The sequence below is a fragment of the Chaetodon trifascialis genome, chromosome 15 (assembly GCF_039877785.1).
Source record: "Chaetodon trifascialis isolate fChaTrf1 chromosome 15, fChaTrf1.hap1, whole genome shotgun sequence".
NCBI lineage: Eukaryota > Metazoa > Chordata > Actinopteri > Chaetodontiformes > Chaetodontidae > Chaetodon > Chaetodon trifascialis.
Genome location: NC_092070.1, coordinates 9,173,819 through 9,190,121, shown reverse-complemented (window position 1 = coordinate 9,190,121; position 16,303 = coordinate 9,173,819). Strand labels below are relative to the sequence as shown.

Sequence of the window (16,303 nt, the reverse complement as noted above, 5' to 3'; positions counted from 1 at the left end):
TCTATTTTCACATCCTGGAAGATGAAAACACCTCAGTGCCATCTCTAAACTCTCCTCTCAGCAGCTTAAAGCAGAACTTTTCCAGGAGAACTTTTCCACCTGAGGTCTCGTGAAGAGCACTATACATCCTGAAAAAGCATTGGTATACTGTCCTGTGTGCCTCCACTCACTCCTAGACAGTAACCCTGATGATGTAATGGTGATGTCATTAGGGTTATCTAAATTTGGGCTTGAGACAAGGGAATCTTTAGCAGAGGTGTGAAGTTTAAAAGATGGGGGAGTTAAGCAGGCAGGATCTAATGCATGGCACTGCCCAGCTGCATTATGGGAAATGTAGGATTTGTAGATTTTGGAGCTTGACCCATGTCTGAGGGTTATAAATCAGGCTTCTGCTGCATTGATTTTCACCATTTTTCATTAATTAATTGTTTTTTATCTCTCTCTATGAGGCCAATGACTTTCTGGAAGTGACAGACTGAACCACTAGAGCAGAAGACATATGCAAGCACCGGTGAGATCAGCGAAATGTTAAATACCCAACCGCATACACTGCAAGAGCTGTATTCCAGGAATGTTACAACATCACCAGAGATGGAGCATGATGGCTGAAATAGAGGCTGAAACAAATACCTGAAATTAAACTTTTGGCTGCTTTGACCATCAGATAATCGTATTTTAACCTTTTTTGAGCCAAAATGCTGATTGCATCTTCCCACAGGTTAATGTTTGCAAGTGTATTTCTGCTTTTCTTGGTTTTCTGTGATAATAATAGTTTGATAAGCTGATTTTGGTCTTTTGCTTGGACAATTTCAGTAAGTCAGCTTGGGTTCTTGGAACATGTGAGGCAAATTTTATTTATTTATTTGACTATTTTCTGACATTTTATTTACCAAATATTATCAAAATAATTGGAAGGTTAATTGATAATGAAAACAAGCATTAGTTGCTGCTCTAATTTAAACTTATTCTCACCAAAACAGATAGACACCAAAAGATTTTTTTGACATCAAAGCCCATAATCACTATAAAATAATTTTACTTGACTCAATACCACAGACACCACACATCACAGTAAGACTGCTGTTAGGTTATTATGGGAGTTTCTGGTTGAGCTGTTTACATAATCACGGAAAGCGGTCAAAGGTCACAGTTGGGTCAGGAGAGGTGGATCACTTTTCAGCCCTGAGCTGTTCATCAACTCTTCCTGCTGTCTCATCATCATCATCATCATCATCATCATCATCCAGCTTTTCAGTGGTCGCCGTAGAAACAGTTGCCATGACACCCAATGCCCGCAAGTGATGCAAGTGTTCCAGGTGCAGAGAGACCGTGGACCGTGGAGTGACTGTGTGTGTGTGTGTATGTGTGTGTGTGTAGTTACAGAGTTTTTCTGTAAACTGATCCATGCCAGCCTCAATGAAAGACAATAGGAAATTGGCTCTGGGCCTTTTTTCCACAGCAGTCACTTTACCTTCACGAGCTGTTCCCACCTGGGGGCTGGACGAGTAGATGTTCAGGTAAAAAGTTAGAGAAGTGTGTGTGTGATCAGTGGCTGTGATCATGCCACTGAGCAGAGATGTTTAAGAATCAGTCCTTTGTGATAAGTAAATGCTGGCTGCAACGAATCAGCAGTCATTATCATCACTGAGGTCTTTATCTGTGTTGTACCAGCTCTCCTCTCTGCAGATAGGTTGCTTAGCATTCAGGATGTAAAGACTTTCAGTCAGTGTTTAGCAGTTTAGTTCCATATTTGGATCAAACACGACTGGAGGGGGGGACATTTCTTCCAGAGAGTGAAGCAAGGCCTTCATTTCCATTGCAGATTCTGATCTTTCCTGCCTTTACTACTGTTACATAAAAATACATGAGCTCACACTGTGTTTCATGCTCAGGCAGGAATCCAGTGTTTCAACTGCACCACCTTGTTTGACTGTATTTCACCTGTGAAAAGAGCAGACGGCCTTTGGATCAGTTGTCGTCATCACATTCCCACGTTGTGATTGGACTGGCATGTTGTGCTGCTTGTTAATATCTTAAGAAAATATCTGGACATTTGGGGAATTATACTTACTTGCTTTCTGATGGAGAGTTAAGGCTACAGGACTGGAAACAGGGGAAGCATAGCCAGCCTTGCTCTTACCAAAGGTAACAAATCCACCAATCAGCACATCTGAAGCTCACTAATTGTTGTTTAATCAGTATAAGATGTGTAAATATGTACATTTTACAAGTGTTATGCATCAGACTCTTTCTTTGTGACTTCCTGAAGCCAAGAAACAGTCTGTCACATAACCACCCTTAAAATGGAGAACTGTCTTTTTTACACTGGCTTTTGTACAGATTAAACAAACGAGACACAACATGTTAATGACAATAACAATGGTGACCTGTAGAGGAGCTAGTAGGCTGATTTTGTTGCCTTTGGACAGAGCCAGACTTACTGTTTCCCGACTTTATGCTAAACTCAGCTTTCAGGCTGCTGGCTCCAGTTTTACATTTTCCACACAGACCCAAGAATGTTAGTTATCTTCAAAGATTAAGAGTCTGACTCTCCACGTGAGCGCGAATAAACATTCAGCATTTCCCAAAATGTTAAAGTAATTCTTTGAAACAGCAAGCCCATGTAAAAGGTTTGCGAGGAGTTAAATGAAACCTTACGTCAACCAAACTAAGTGCGGTTTTAAAGTTTAGGAACTAACTGAGCTGCCTGATATGAGGTGCATCTGCCGCTTAATTGAATCATTGGCAATTTTTTTAAATCAAGAAATGTGCGCACTGTTTCCTCCCCTAACTTCGGTATCATGTAACCTTGTCTCTGTGACCCTCCCTCGCTGCCTCCTCTGTCCCTCTTCTGCACTCTGCTCCAATTTGCGTGCGCGGCCTCGCGACCGCGGGCACGCACACTGGGGGCTCGGCCCTACGCAATGGAAAGGGGGCGCGCCCGACTTAAAGCAGCGCGGTGTCCCGTGTTGATGTGTCGCAGATTTTAAAAAGTGAGGCAGGCAGGCGGCCGGAGTTTTGGTGAGAGGGAAGCGCGGAGGCTCAGAGCTCAAAACAAGTGTTCACAGCAAGAACAGGCTGCTGCGGAGACCCTCCGAGGACACCCCCCCCCTCTTCCTCCTCCTCCTCTCCTCTCCTCTTCTACTGTTTTTATTTCGGCTCTCTGACAACAGCAGCACACATCCAGTTTGTGCACTGTTCGGAGCGTGTGCAGCAGCGCGCGGCGATGGAGCTGTCATCCATAGGAGACCAAGTGTTTGCAGTTGAGTCGATAACAAAGAAGAGAGTGAGGAAGGTAAGAAGGACGATCAGTGCTTGGTTAAACTTCAATAACTTGTTTACTGTTCTCACGTAGCGGCATGTTCAGCGCAGCAACGTCTCACCATCCTCATGCGCAACAAAACTAGGTTACGCAGTTTCCTAACTATTTACGCAGAACAGATCCTCGGAATAATCTATGCTTTGGATGAACTGCGCCAAAGTTTGACAATGTTTCACGGGCCGAGTCACATCCTGTAACCTCTGCGCTGTGCAGCTGCTGAGATGCTGCAGCACGAACGTGTTTTGAAGGAGCCTACGCAGCTGTAGTAAAATGTAGAAGGGGGTGTGTATCCTGAAAGCGGGTATACGGCCAGAGCGCTACGAGCTGCGAACGCCAGCGCGGTGCAGCGGTGTCTATGTGAAACTGCTGCGTAATGTCACCGACTGCTGCGTAACGGTGACCCACTGATTCACAGTGGAGGAGAAGTGGACTCGCACTTAGACATCATCCCCACGGTAGACAATTTAACGGCACGTCCCTGACGCGCGCACACTGTATTCCGTAAAGGTAAATAAGCGACAGGTGCCCGCGCCATCACCTTCATCTAATTACAGCAGGTTGTTATGTAGTTTAGTCTGAAAAAGTGAAATGGTGAAACCATGTGCGCGACTGGTGTCCTCATAAACACACTGTTTTTCCCCCCACATCAGGTGAGTAATACAGTTATTTTTCTCTCGGGGATGACTGTGATAATTGTTCCAGGCTCGCTGGTTGAACGTTGCGCAACACCACGTTGTTTACATGTTCCGTGGCCCCACCTATCTGTGCCGAGGAGCCCGTGCACTGCTGAAGCCGACTCGCGTAGCCATGTGCGGTCACGTCACCGCGATTCGAGAGAAAAGCTGCTGTTTGGAGGCCACCCAGCCCCGCTGTCATTGACGTCATTCCCTCAGAAAAACACCATTTGAAAGGGAGAAAGATGTCCGTGACCCTCCCTCGCTCCCTTTAAAGTGACAGTCCTCCGTTTCGCTCACACAGCAGCCTGTTAGTGCATCACACAGGGCTAGATTTGAAATGCAGGTTGTAAAAACGTGTCTGTGCTGTATCCCCCCCCCCCCCCCCCCCCACTGTCTCTCCTCAGGGTAATGTGGAGTATCTACTGAAATGGCAGGGATGGCCCCCAAAGTGAGTAAGCCTTGAGTCATCATCCCAGTGACCTCATCCCTTCAATATGCACTCAGTGGCCTTTTCAAAACGTGTTTATTGATACCTGAGCACTATCTGCTGTGAGGGTAGATAGATTTATTTGTGTGTTTTTGTGTGTGTGTGTGTGTGTGTGTTGGCAGGTACAGTACTTGGGAACCAGAGGACAATATTTTGGACCCGCGCCTGGTCCTGGCCTACGAAGAGAAGTGAGTAATCATGGAAAAGCTTTTTGTTATGCTTGCAGAGCACTTTTGGTTTTCTTTTTGTTCCCTCACTCATGGTCTGTTTCTCTTTGTCACTTTGTCTCTGCCCTCTTCCGCCCCTCTGTTTTTTACCTCCCTCTCTCTCTCTCTCTCTCAGTCAGGAGAAGATCAGAGCTCTGGCCTATCGCAGGAAAGGTCTCAGACCCAGGAGGCTCGTCCTACGGGTAGCAACCCTTGTCTTTCTTCTTGTCTCACACATCTTTGTTTTTAACTTTGTACAAATTTACTGTGATGCAATTTTAGTATTGTGCTTACGCAAATCTGAGGGACTCACAAGAGACAGATTAAAACAAGAAAAGTTGAAATTAGAGCAGCAGAGGTCAAAATATCCTGACTTTAATTCCCCAGTGTGGGGCAATCTTAATTCCCCATAATGCAATTCTGTAGCATCTTTCATCAGAGCCCACCTGCCTGATTATTCCCAACTTCTTTTAAACCCCAAATCTTTTAGAAAAAAAAGGTGAGTGAGGCGAGGTGAAAAAATGACATCATCAGGTTTGTTTTCCTAAACTTTAGAAAGCTCCCTCCAGATCCACAGAAGATGTTATACATGTTTTGGCACTAATAATAGCCTCCATAGAGCAGACAGCAGTGCAGCTGAAAGACCTGTTGTGTTTTGGAGCGAGGGGTGTGGTAAAAAGAACACTCTTGCTCTCGCTGTGCTACTATCACTTTCACATCTGCTCTTCTTCTCCACTTACACCCTCTCAGAGACAGTTTGATGAAAGCAGTCCTGTGAAATTGCTAACTGTAACACAGGCAGCCAAACGGTGACTCAAGAGTGGAATTTATCTTAAAGTATCGGGATGGTGATATTCCTCATTTTTTTGTTATTGTCAGCAAATGTCATGAAATATATATATATATATATATTTATTTATTTATTTATTTTATTTTATTGTGCTGTCAGGCAGTTAAAAAAATTAATCTAATTAATTACAGGATTTTAATTTATTAATCTAATTAATCGCATTTTAATCTCATATCTGCTAAAGGTCCCCAAATAAAGAATTTGAATTCTAGGACATTACAAAATTGTAGTGCATGACTAATCAATTGAATACACCAAGAAGAGAAGATTTGATATCCACATTTTTATTGGTGAAGTGTGCTTCATAAATGAAATTCAGATGACGCTATCTGAAACGCCTCTTTTAGGCCCTCATCTTCCACGATTGAAATCGGCCTGCAATCAGCAGCAACCCACTTTGCGACTGAGTTTGTCAGTTTTTCTGTCGTGGCTTTGCTCATTCGTTTTCCTAACTCAGCAAGTGTGGGTTGGCGGAGTGAGCTCACGGTGCTACCGTGAGGCAGCTAGCGGCACTAGCAGCAACTACATGTTTAGTGTTTAAATGATAATTCAGGCTGGAGCTGCTACGGTGATAGGAAAATTCTTTTTTACACAAGGTACAAATCACTGCGTTCTTGTTAATAGTCCCGTCTTTGTTCTTTTTATAAATAAACTTGCCGTTCAAAGGTCCAAGTAGGCTCGCCTCGCTCTCTGTTGTCGCATCCATGTCTGTTGTCACCCTGCTTTTGACTAGTGGTGCAGGTAGGATGCGACCTGCCACTGCAGCCTACGGGTCACTCAAAGGGCCAAATTTAAAATGCTTGCGCATTGACTTGCCACTCATGATTAATTGCGTTAATTTTTATAGCGCGTTAATTTGCAGCGTAATTAATTAATCTAATTAACGTGTTAAACTGACAGCCCTATTTTTTTTAAGTTAAATAGTTTCCTCAAACAGCCGATCACTGAAGGTTCAAATGTTACTCAAACAGGAGTAGATGGTGAACTTTTGAGGAACTATTTTTAGTGGTGGATTAATACACATTTGGTGACCTAGTGTGTATTTTATAGTAGCAAATGTTAGCATGCTAACAGGATAAACAAGTGTGGTTAATCTGGTAAGTACTACCTGCCAAACATTGTGTTAGCATGATCCTTGTTAGCATATTAGCGTTTAGCATAGTTGCCACCCGTTCTCACTGAGCTGCTGATTTTGGACAACAATGGAGCTCTGTGGCACAGAGGATGAGGCTATGACAGGCTCTAGAAATTCAGTCAGTACTTGTTCGTAGGATCCATTAATTGCTGGTTTTGCTTTATTTGTGGGATTTGCTGCCAGTAAGAAAAATATGTTCCTTGTTGGGAAAGAACTCGAACCCAGATGATAGAAGCCACCCACAAACATAGAGTAGCTGCTTTCTCAAAATGAACGCAGTTGACCTTTCACCTTTGCTCTGCTCCAGAACATATTTGCCATGGACCTCCGTAGTGCCCACAAGGAGAAGCCCCCCCCTCGCCTGCGCCTCTCTCTCACCCGCGCCATGAGCACAGATGTGGACCAGGGTGAACGGGGCGGCATGCACCGTCGCCCAGCCTGGAGGAAGAGCAAGCAGAGGGCCTCCAAACGGAGGCCTGAGGGAGCTTTGCTGAAGACTCTCCGTCCACCAAGGAAGAAGGAGGAGCCCATGGAGGAGGACTGGGAGGACACCAGCGAGGAAGAGAAGCAAGAGTCTGAAAGCGCCACCGAGGAGAGATGTGACGACAGTTTATATGGTTGGTTTGTCAAGTTAATCACTTAGAAATTCAGTAACTTGGTCCTTGACCTTTGACCTCTAAAGATGAAGAGTGTTTCTCTTTTTCTCCCTTTAAGGTCAGTCAGAGTGCAGCTCTCCACCCCTGCTGGAGCGACAGGACTTGGTGGACGTGAACTTGACAGCAGAAGGCACAGAAACATGGACTGATGAAGGAGGTGGAGGGACATCTGAAGCGAGACAGAACCAGACATTTGCATGTGACCAATCAAAGGACAGCGCCTTGGCGCCTGAGGCTGGACCAGGAGATGCGGTTACGGTGGGCGACAGGTCAGAGTGGGACAGATTGAGTGAGACGGGCGTGGAGTCAGTGTCGGAGTGCACCGCATTAGAGCGCAACAACACCACCTCAGTGATAGTGAGCGTTCAGGAGAGCAGCGTGACGGCCGGTGACGCCGCCGCCGTCTGCTCCGCTGCTGAGGGGAGGAAGGAGGAAGTGAGAGGCGACAATCAGAGCGTTACCACAGTGACACCGGGCCATCAGACTGCTCCTGCTGAAGCTGAGCATCCCGGGAAGGTGATTGTGACAAACGTGACTATCAACTCTCTGACGGTGACTTTTAAAGAAGCCACAGTGGCTGAAGGCTTCTTTAAGGGCTATTGAACAACGACTTAGAGAGATGGAGGGAGATCCAAATAACCATAATTAGACTTGCCACTCATTTTGTTCATGTAAATAGTCGTGTAAGTAAGATAATTCCACATGTTTACAAAGCTACACTCATTTCCTACTGAGTTCAGTGAAGAGATTATTGCCTTTAAAGAAAAAAAATGAGTGGTAATTTTATCATTGTGGCTCATTTATTAGGTGTGATAGGAAGCCTGAGGCCCCCAACATAATGTGCTCAAATCATCCATTGCAATCCAGGGGACTAAATGGATCTCAGTGGCAGGTTTCAGTCGCAGGGCCGCTGGGTTCACTGAGAGCGAGAGACAGATGGTGAGACAGCAGTCAGAAATGTTCAAGTCCGCATTACTACTTCCATGCAGTTACCTTCTCCAGCCGTCCTCAGTGCTTTCCAGCCAGACGTCGGTCTCACACTCAGATCTGTTCTCGGGGGCCCGTTTCAGTCGCTCCTCTTTCTTACGAAATAATGTTTTGTAAAGATATCGCTCTTTTTCTTCAGTATTCTCACAGAGCTTACCGCATGCCCTGTCAGTCTGTGCCACACATGCACAAAGCCCTGTCCTGTGGTTTGTTGAAGAGGTTTATTTCTGTCACAAAAGAAATAAAACAAAGAGAGAGAGAATTAATGCCTGCCACTTAGATGCAGTTCTGCATTTCAAGGAGGATGGATGCACAAAAAGAAGTACACAGTTGTGTTTGCTGTCTGTCTGTCCTTTTACTTTTCAAGTATGAAATGCTACCTGGTTCTATTTTTGTATTTCCAATTGATAGTCCACTGTTGTCACTAGCCTTTGTGCATTTCAAAAGAGGCGATATCAGTGTACACTGCCGCTGTTACGCTGTTCGAGGTAATGTGCAAATGGAAGCAAATGTACATTAGGTCAGACTGTAGTGAGCTATTATTTATTGCATGTCACATGTAACAGATTAACTTATGTCACTTAATGTGTCGGAATCTGTCCTTTCTCTGACAAAGGTGAACTGTCAAACATGTCTTCTCTCTAATTTTTATTTTGATTGTATTTCCAATAAATATGTGCAAAAACAACTGCCTCCTGGACGTATTTATCATGTGAGATTACTGCAAGTAGTTCTGTACATGGAAACTTAGATGGAGATCGAGGAACAATAACACAGACTCCACATCACAACACGACTTCAAGACACTTCTCCTTCCAACAGACCTTCAGAGCGCGTTGAAGACAGTCCTGCTATCATTTAAGAAGTAGGTTTTTGTTCGATACACTAGAGTGTTTTTTTAGATACTCTTGTTTTGCAGTCAACAGCGCCCCCCCATCCCTAACCCCACAGTCAACACACAGCAGCTCAGTTGTATTCATTTATTAATCTTAATTGTGGCGGATCACCACAAAAGCATCTTTAAAATCTAGTTTCATGCATGTGATCAGCGAAAATGTGCAAATGTCTGCTGTCTGTAAGCATCAGAAACTTGGTGACTTGAAACTGAACATTCACAGAAGATCAGTCAGCAAAGAGGAGAAAAGTAATCTATATACTTTTTCCAAAAATCTCTGTTCAAACCTGCTATGACTGTGTGAGATCTGCATCCTCAGGCCTTTGAATGCCTGATGATCACCTCCAACAGTGCTCTCCTTTCTGAGGTAGAACTCATTACAAAACGTTGGTAAAATATCTGAACACCATCCATCATCAGTCTTCATGTTTAACAATGGTACTGCCACGAGTCACCACTAGAGGGCACGTTGCTCTCAGTAAAGACGTATTACTGTAAGTGACGCCATCGAGTGCAAGTTAATAGTCTGTGAATCATGGCCTGAGTATGTTTGAGGTGTGCAGCAGTGGAAGTTGGGGGCGGAGTGTGTGTGGTGCAGACAGTCACAAGAAACATTACTGAGAGGACATGAAGCTGTTGGTGCTTTTTCTTCCGCCACAGACACACGTCTGTAAAATTACAAGAGCAGTGTGTTTTGATAAAATCCGGCTGTGATCTCAGGGGTCTGGATGAGACCTTGATGTGGTCCTAGAAAAACATTGTGTATAGTGGTACAAATTCTTATTATTTTTTGTTCATTCATTGTTTTACGAATCTTGTTTTTTTAAAGGTTAAATAAAATTTCTTGATTTCTAAAAAGTAAATATCTTGAATTATGGATGGATGCATGCACTTCTTTACTTTTGCAGATTTTAATGGAATCAGTTTAATGGAATTTATCGTCTGTGTCTACATCATAGCAAGACACATGTCCACCAGTCCAAATGTCCATGGCAGGCCACACCGATTGTTGCCATTCTGCTTGTCTTTGTGGTAGTTTTGCCCCCCGAATCTGTCCATATTTGCAGTGATCTGATTGGTCAGTCGTCACACTCTTTCTGATCGGATCCTCTGAGGTGCATTACAATGGTAACTAACGAGGCAGCTCACCTGCTCCAGAGCAGGTTAACTTCAATTGAAGGTGAGCCAGCTTCCAGATACTGGAAAAACAAAGGCAGCTGGAGAACACTGGTACCTGATGATACAGGTACAAGGTGTGTTTTTGAAAAGGAAGATGTATGATGCATCCTACAGCTCTTTCTCATCAAATACCCATCCTTATTTCTAACAAACAGTCACATGTGGGACACATCACTGTTGGTAATTTTCATTTTATTATAAAAAAAAAAACAAAAAAAAAAAACAGTATTTGAGTCCACAGTTTGTGTTTCCTTTGTACAGTAAAAAATATTAAATTAAACTCCCAAAGTTCTTAGCAGAAAGATAAAGAGGATCGAGCTTGGGGGGGGACAACCTCCCCCAGAGTCAGGGGAGGGATTTTTAAAGTCCAAGGGAAGCAGCAAAGGGGATGAGGCCAAAAGAGACGGAGACTGACTGCTCATATCTCCTCCTTTCTCCTCATTTCTGTGCAACACAGTTCATTTGGATCAAAATCCTCTGTTTACTCCAAACAGTAGAATCCTAAAAACACTAAAAGGAGCCCACCCCACCCATTTTTTTCACATCCAAGCCCATGTACTCAAAATGTTACAGGCACACAGGTATGCACCCCCCCTCCCCAAGCCTCCACTGCTCCATATTAAGTGTCTTTAAAGGAAGGAGTGCACACACATTCGAGGGAGAGGGCTTGCATGTTTGCGAGGGAAGAGTCCCTTCCAGCATGACCGATGTCCAATACAGAAGCTGGCCGGGACGTCACATGTCCGTTCAACATGTCAAACTCACAGCAGACCCTCAACCACTGCAATAAAACACTGACATTTAATTATTCCCATGTGGACAGACCCAACTAAAGACATCTAAAGTGAAATGAAATGTCCACTAACCCCGTCTTAACAGTCAATAACAAAAATATATTTCTATACGAATTGTAGCAGTGTCAGGATACATAACACAGCCAACCAAATCCCCCGCAAAAAGAAAACAATAAATAAAGCAAACCCAAACGTAAAAAAATGAAGATATGCATCATGTTTGCATTTACATTAATAATAATCCACATCACTCTGCAAAACAGAAATAGACAGACTGAATGATGGGAAATGAAACCGATAAAAAAGTTCTTTGCATTAAATCCTCTCCTCTTTAATTCTTGACCACTTTTAAAATCTTAAAAACATTTCTTAAAAAAGGCAATTACTCCTATTTACCCCCCAAACCCCGAAAATATCACCGTTCTTGTATTCAGCAAGACGTGGAGGTGAGGGGGGTGCTAGAGAAACCGTCCCCCTCTTTGTCCACGATTGGCAAAAAAATATATTAACAGCAATAACTTACAATTCATTTATTCTAATTTATTTAACGACTGTTTGATTTATTGTTCATCTCCCATAGGAAGTTCAGTTCAATGCATCTTTATTGAAAACATTTTAAATAACATTTAATAATAGTATAAAAAAGAAAGGCTAAGTAATAACAATAACACTGTCCTGGGTGAGTGCAGTTTGTGCGAAGAATCAGAGCGTTTCAGCTCAACTTGACACGTTAAGTAGAATTCCTACATGATGTCTAAAGGGTTGTGATTCATATTCTGGCCCAGTGGGTCCTGACCACTGCCCCCCGGCCCATGGAGACCAGCCATGCCGCTCAGCTGAGATAGCATGGCGCTCTGGTCCGACCCAAACTGCTCCACAGTGTTCTGTTGCTGCGTCGTTGGCTGTTGCTGCTGCTGTGGAGGGACCACCATACCTGGGTGGTGCTGGTTCAGGTGGCTTGGGTGAGGGGAACCTGTCTGCATCTGGGGGGAAATGTGATGTGGGGAGGGCTGGGGCTGCATGCGTGGGGACGGGCTGGAGTGTGGCGGCTGGGACTGGGGTCTGGGTGAAGGCTGTGGGGATCGCACCTGGTTAGCCAGGGACGTGGGCAGCGCCTGGCCCTGCAGGTGTGGGGACTGAGCCATCTGCTGTGGCTGCTGAGGGCTCATGGGATTGCTGTGCTGGGCTGGTGACCCCCCAGGGCCTAAATGCTGCTGCTGCTGGAGTAGCCTCTGGTGGAGGGCCTGTTGGAGCAGAGCCTGAGAAGATGGTGGTGGTGGGCCACTCTGAGTGGGCTGAGGGCCCTGAGGTGGTTGCTGAGGACCTCCTACACTTCCTCCACCTGCATCACCCCCTGGTAGGCCAGCCATGGCATTCTGCTGCTGCATCTGGAGATGGTGCTGGTGCTGAAGCCTCTGCTGGAGTGCAGCTGTGGCCTGCTGCTGAGCCACCAACCCTGGGTAACCTTGCCCCTGCTGGACTGGGGGACCACCAGGGTGCTGAGGGCCAAGCGGTGGTCCTCCAGGTGGGCCCTGTCCCACTGAAGGAGGCTGCATCCCAGGCTGTCCCATGTAGCCCTGTCCCTGTGGTGGCTGAGGCTGCTGGAACTGACCATGATTTACTCCCAATTGCTGCTGCTGCTGTTGTTGTTGTTGTTGCTGCTGCTGTTGCTGCTGCTGTTGTTGTTGCTGTTGTTGTTGCTGTTGTTGTTGTTGCTGCTGCTGCTGCTGCTGCTGCTGCAGATGCCGTCTCATGAGCAGCTCTCTAAACTGGGGACTGTTGAGATTTCCCATCTGTGGCCCCTGGCCCTGCATGCCTCTTCCTCCCCCTTGCTGCTGCTGTTGCTGCTGCTGCTGCTGCTGCTGGAGAGCTGCCACTTGCTGCTGTTGTAAACCGCTAAGCATTGGCCTCTGCTGCTGTTGCTGTTGTTGTAGCTGCTGCTGCTGCTGCTGTAGCTGCTGCTGCTGCTGGACTTGTTGTAGCTGGGCCATAGCGGCCATGTTGACATTCGTGCCTCCTTGACCCCCCATGTGCATACCTGGCTGGCCCGGACCTGCAGCATTCATGTTCACCTGTGGGCCTCCTCCTGCCATGACATTACCAACAGGAACCCCCGTGGGTCCAGGACCTCCAGGGACACCACCAGGTCCAGGTGGACCCCCTTGCACCCCCTTGTATTTTGAAGCCCTCTGTTTGATAAAGGCAGCCATGAGCTGTGGGTTGGACCGCAGGATGTTGAGGACTTGCTGTTGCTGAAGTGGTGAGCTGGGTGAGCGGAGAGTCCGTAACAGCTCCTGGAGGGCTGCTTGGGGGATGTTCCCACCAGGAGCACCAACCCCTGGGACACCAGCAGCCCCTGGGACTGCTCCCCCTGGGACCCCACCACCAGCACCCTGCTGCTGCTGCGCCATGTTCATCAAGGCAACATGGCCCTGAGCTTGTTGGTGCTGCTGCTGCGGCTGTTGTTGTTGCATTTGCTGCTGCTGCTGCTGTTGTTGTTGTTGTTGTTGAGTTGCCATCATGACTGGATGGCCCATTTGGTTCATCATAGCTTGCCTCTGTTGAGGTGGCATCCCCTGGCCAGCCCACTGCTGTTGCTGCTGTTGAGGGTTTTGAAGTGGAGCACCCATCCTCTGCTGCTGAAGCTGCACCTGAGGGGGGAGCTGGCCCTGGGGCAGGTTACCCTGCGGAGGGGGTTGCTGCATGGGCCCACCAGTGCCAACCATCATCCCTGGTGGAGCACCTTGTGGTTGATCCATGTGGGCCCGAGCAGCTGCCACTGCTGCTTGGGTCTGTGGTGGCATGCCCTGGGGTCCAACCATCCCTACTGCCCCTGGGTGTCCCATGCCCATTTGCTGACCTTGACCCTGTTGATGGTGAGCATGAGGAGGCATCAAGCCTGCGGCTGCCTGTGCTGCTTGTCTCTGTAGAGCCATCTTCCTCTGAGCATCGGCTACCTGTTGGATCTTCATGGCAATTTCTACTGCTGCCGGCGGAGGGCCAGATGGGGGCTGTTGTTGCTGCTGTGGAAGGGGCGGCTGACCCTGGGGCTGACTGGGAGGTTGTTGGCCCCCAACACTTCCAGCCATGGCAGCACCACCAGGCTGCTGCTGGGGAGGTGTTGCAGAGCCAAGGACTGGTTTGCCCTGGGACTGATGGATTGGGGAAGAGCCTGGGGGTCTGCTGGCATATGGAGGCAAATTGTTGGGGTGCTGTTGGAGCTGCTGAGGGTTGGTCTCTGCTCCACTTTGCTGCTGTTGGACCTGAGGAAGCATCTGCTGCTGATGTTGGGGAGAGTTCATTATCCCCCCAGCCCCGCCTCCTCCACTTGCCATCTGCTGGAACTGGTGGTGAAGGTGCTGAGGAGGTATGCCACTTTGTGCAGGTATGCCACCTGGCTGCTGTTGCTGCTGGACTCCAGGTCCAGGGCCCATTCCCTGCTGTGGGACTGGAGGCATGGCCTGAGTTGGGGTCTGGGGTGTTGGGGGTTGGGTTCCACCAGAAGTTGGGGTACTGGGCGCCGTAGTGCCATTGTTCCCTGGTGATGGCAGTCCTACAACAGGTCCTCCTGGTGGCCCTCCGGCTGGCTGCCCCACCCTCTGCATACTGGCCATCCTCCTCCTTAACATCTGGGCCTGTTGGAGCCTGTGCTGCAGCTGCTGCTGCCGGAGCTTTTGCTTGATGTTCAGACAGAACGGGACGGGACATTTGTTCTCCTGGCAGTGTTTGGCATGGTAGCAGCACAAGGCAATGAGCTGCTTGCAGATGGGACAGCCACCATTCGTCTTTCGCTTGCAGCTTTTTGTGTGTTGAACAACACGCTTCATCTTCTGACAAGATGGCAGGGAGCAGTTGGCGTTGCGGCACTGACACGCGTGGACTAGTGACTGGATGCAGCGCTGGATGCTGAGACGGCGAGAGTCTCCCGGGCTCTGGGTAGCTGCTGCTGCCTGGTTGTTGCTGTCGTCGTCCAGTCCAAGCCCAAGCTTATCCATCTTGTGCTCATGGCCTTTAATATTGTAGCAGGTGATGCACAAGTCATAGTCCTGGAGAAATAAAGGAAAAAAGAAGGATGGGGGAAATAAACATGAATCTTAATGTTGGATTAATTAATACGTCAAAACTTTCCTGTGAAAGTAAAATGTTACAGATCAGTTTTTATGCACGTTGTACATTCACAAAATTTTGTGCAGTCCTATCTGAAAATGTGTGGCGTCCTGGCTTTTGATAAGTCTGGTCCATCCTGTCCCATACTTCATCTCCTCACCCATTCCCTACAGCAACATGCCCACACCAACACAGCCTTTTATCAACGTGCTGCCACTGTGCAGCTGCCGCACCTAAAGAAACAGACGTGATTCTTTTCTTTTTCACTTGTCTTGCTGAGATTTTCCAAACTTTTATCTGGGAATGCCATGAATGTACACTCCAGTAGAATGAGCCATTGTTTGGGCTCACAGGTGCCAAAGAGCAGAAAATGGTTGCCCACCATCACAGATGTCACGGCTCTCACCGTGGACTCCAATGAACACAACTGGCAGTGGTTGGAAGACAGTGAGCGATCATGTCTTTCTTCTCCACTAGCAGCTGAAGTCAAAGCACTGGTGTGAAACCTGGGGCTGCTACAGACTCCAAGTGTATGAAAGGTTGCACATGGCTTCCTACACCCTCCCCCAGGCCAACGGCCACAGTGGAGTTAGCAGGGACAATGACTACAGTAAAATGGAATCTGCTGTTCCAAATTGGAGGGGAGAAAAAAAAGCACTTCTCTTAAACTAAAAGGCTTCTGTTGTCTGCTTTGAACTAAAACTTCTGACAAGTAAAACTTCTTATTTATTCACCTGCCACTGCAGTGAAAGAGAAAACCACTTGATCTGTGATCCTATATATTACTTACACTTTTTCAACATAGAATTCCCATAGTTATTATACTTGGAAGAATTCTGCAAACAAATTATCAAAAAAGAAACAAAAAGAAAACTCATGTCTCAGCCAGTTGGGAACATCAAAACAGATAGGCCAACCGTACAACAGAGCTGTTCCAGTGCTGTTTACATTTCAAAATAACACTGCATGTCAGTGCTAAGGTCCTTCAGTTATTAACTCTTAAAATCA

General features: G+C 46.7%; 2 protein-coding genes across 5 annotated transcripts in view; one reads left to right on the top strand and one right to left on the bottom strand.

Annotated features, from left to right (window-relative positions):
• The first annotated feature begins 1,195 nt into the window (after positions 1–1,195).
• cbx7a (chromobox homolog 7a) lies at positions 1,196–9,008 on the top strand. The gene is made up of 6 exons (XM_070981690.1): positions 1,196–3,295; positions 4,404–4,447; positions 4,609–4,674; positions 4,829–4,895; positions 6,985–7,294; positions 7,392–9,008. The coding sequence occupies exons 1-6, from the start codon at positions 3,227–3,229 to the stop codon at positions 7,934–7,936; spliced, it is 1,101 nt and encodes a 366-aa protein (XP_070837791.1). The 5' UTR covers positions 1,196–3,226; the 3' UTR covers positions 7,937–9,008.
• A 1,564-nt stretch (positions 9,009–10,572) lies between these two features.
• Positions 10,573–16,303, bottom strand: part of ep300b (E1A binding protein p300 b) — a 33,296-nt gene continuing 27,565 nt past the window's right edge. For all 4 annotated transcript variants that reach the window (XM_070982126.1, XM_070982127.1, XM_070982128.1 and 1 more), the window contains exon 30: positions 10,573–15,234. In XM_070982126.1, the coding sequence (XP_070838227.1) occupies positions 11,932–15,234 (3,303 nt within the window). In that variant the 3' untranslated portion in view covers positions 10,573–11,931. The remainder of the gene's footprint in view (positions 15,235–16,303) is intronic.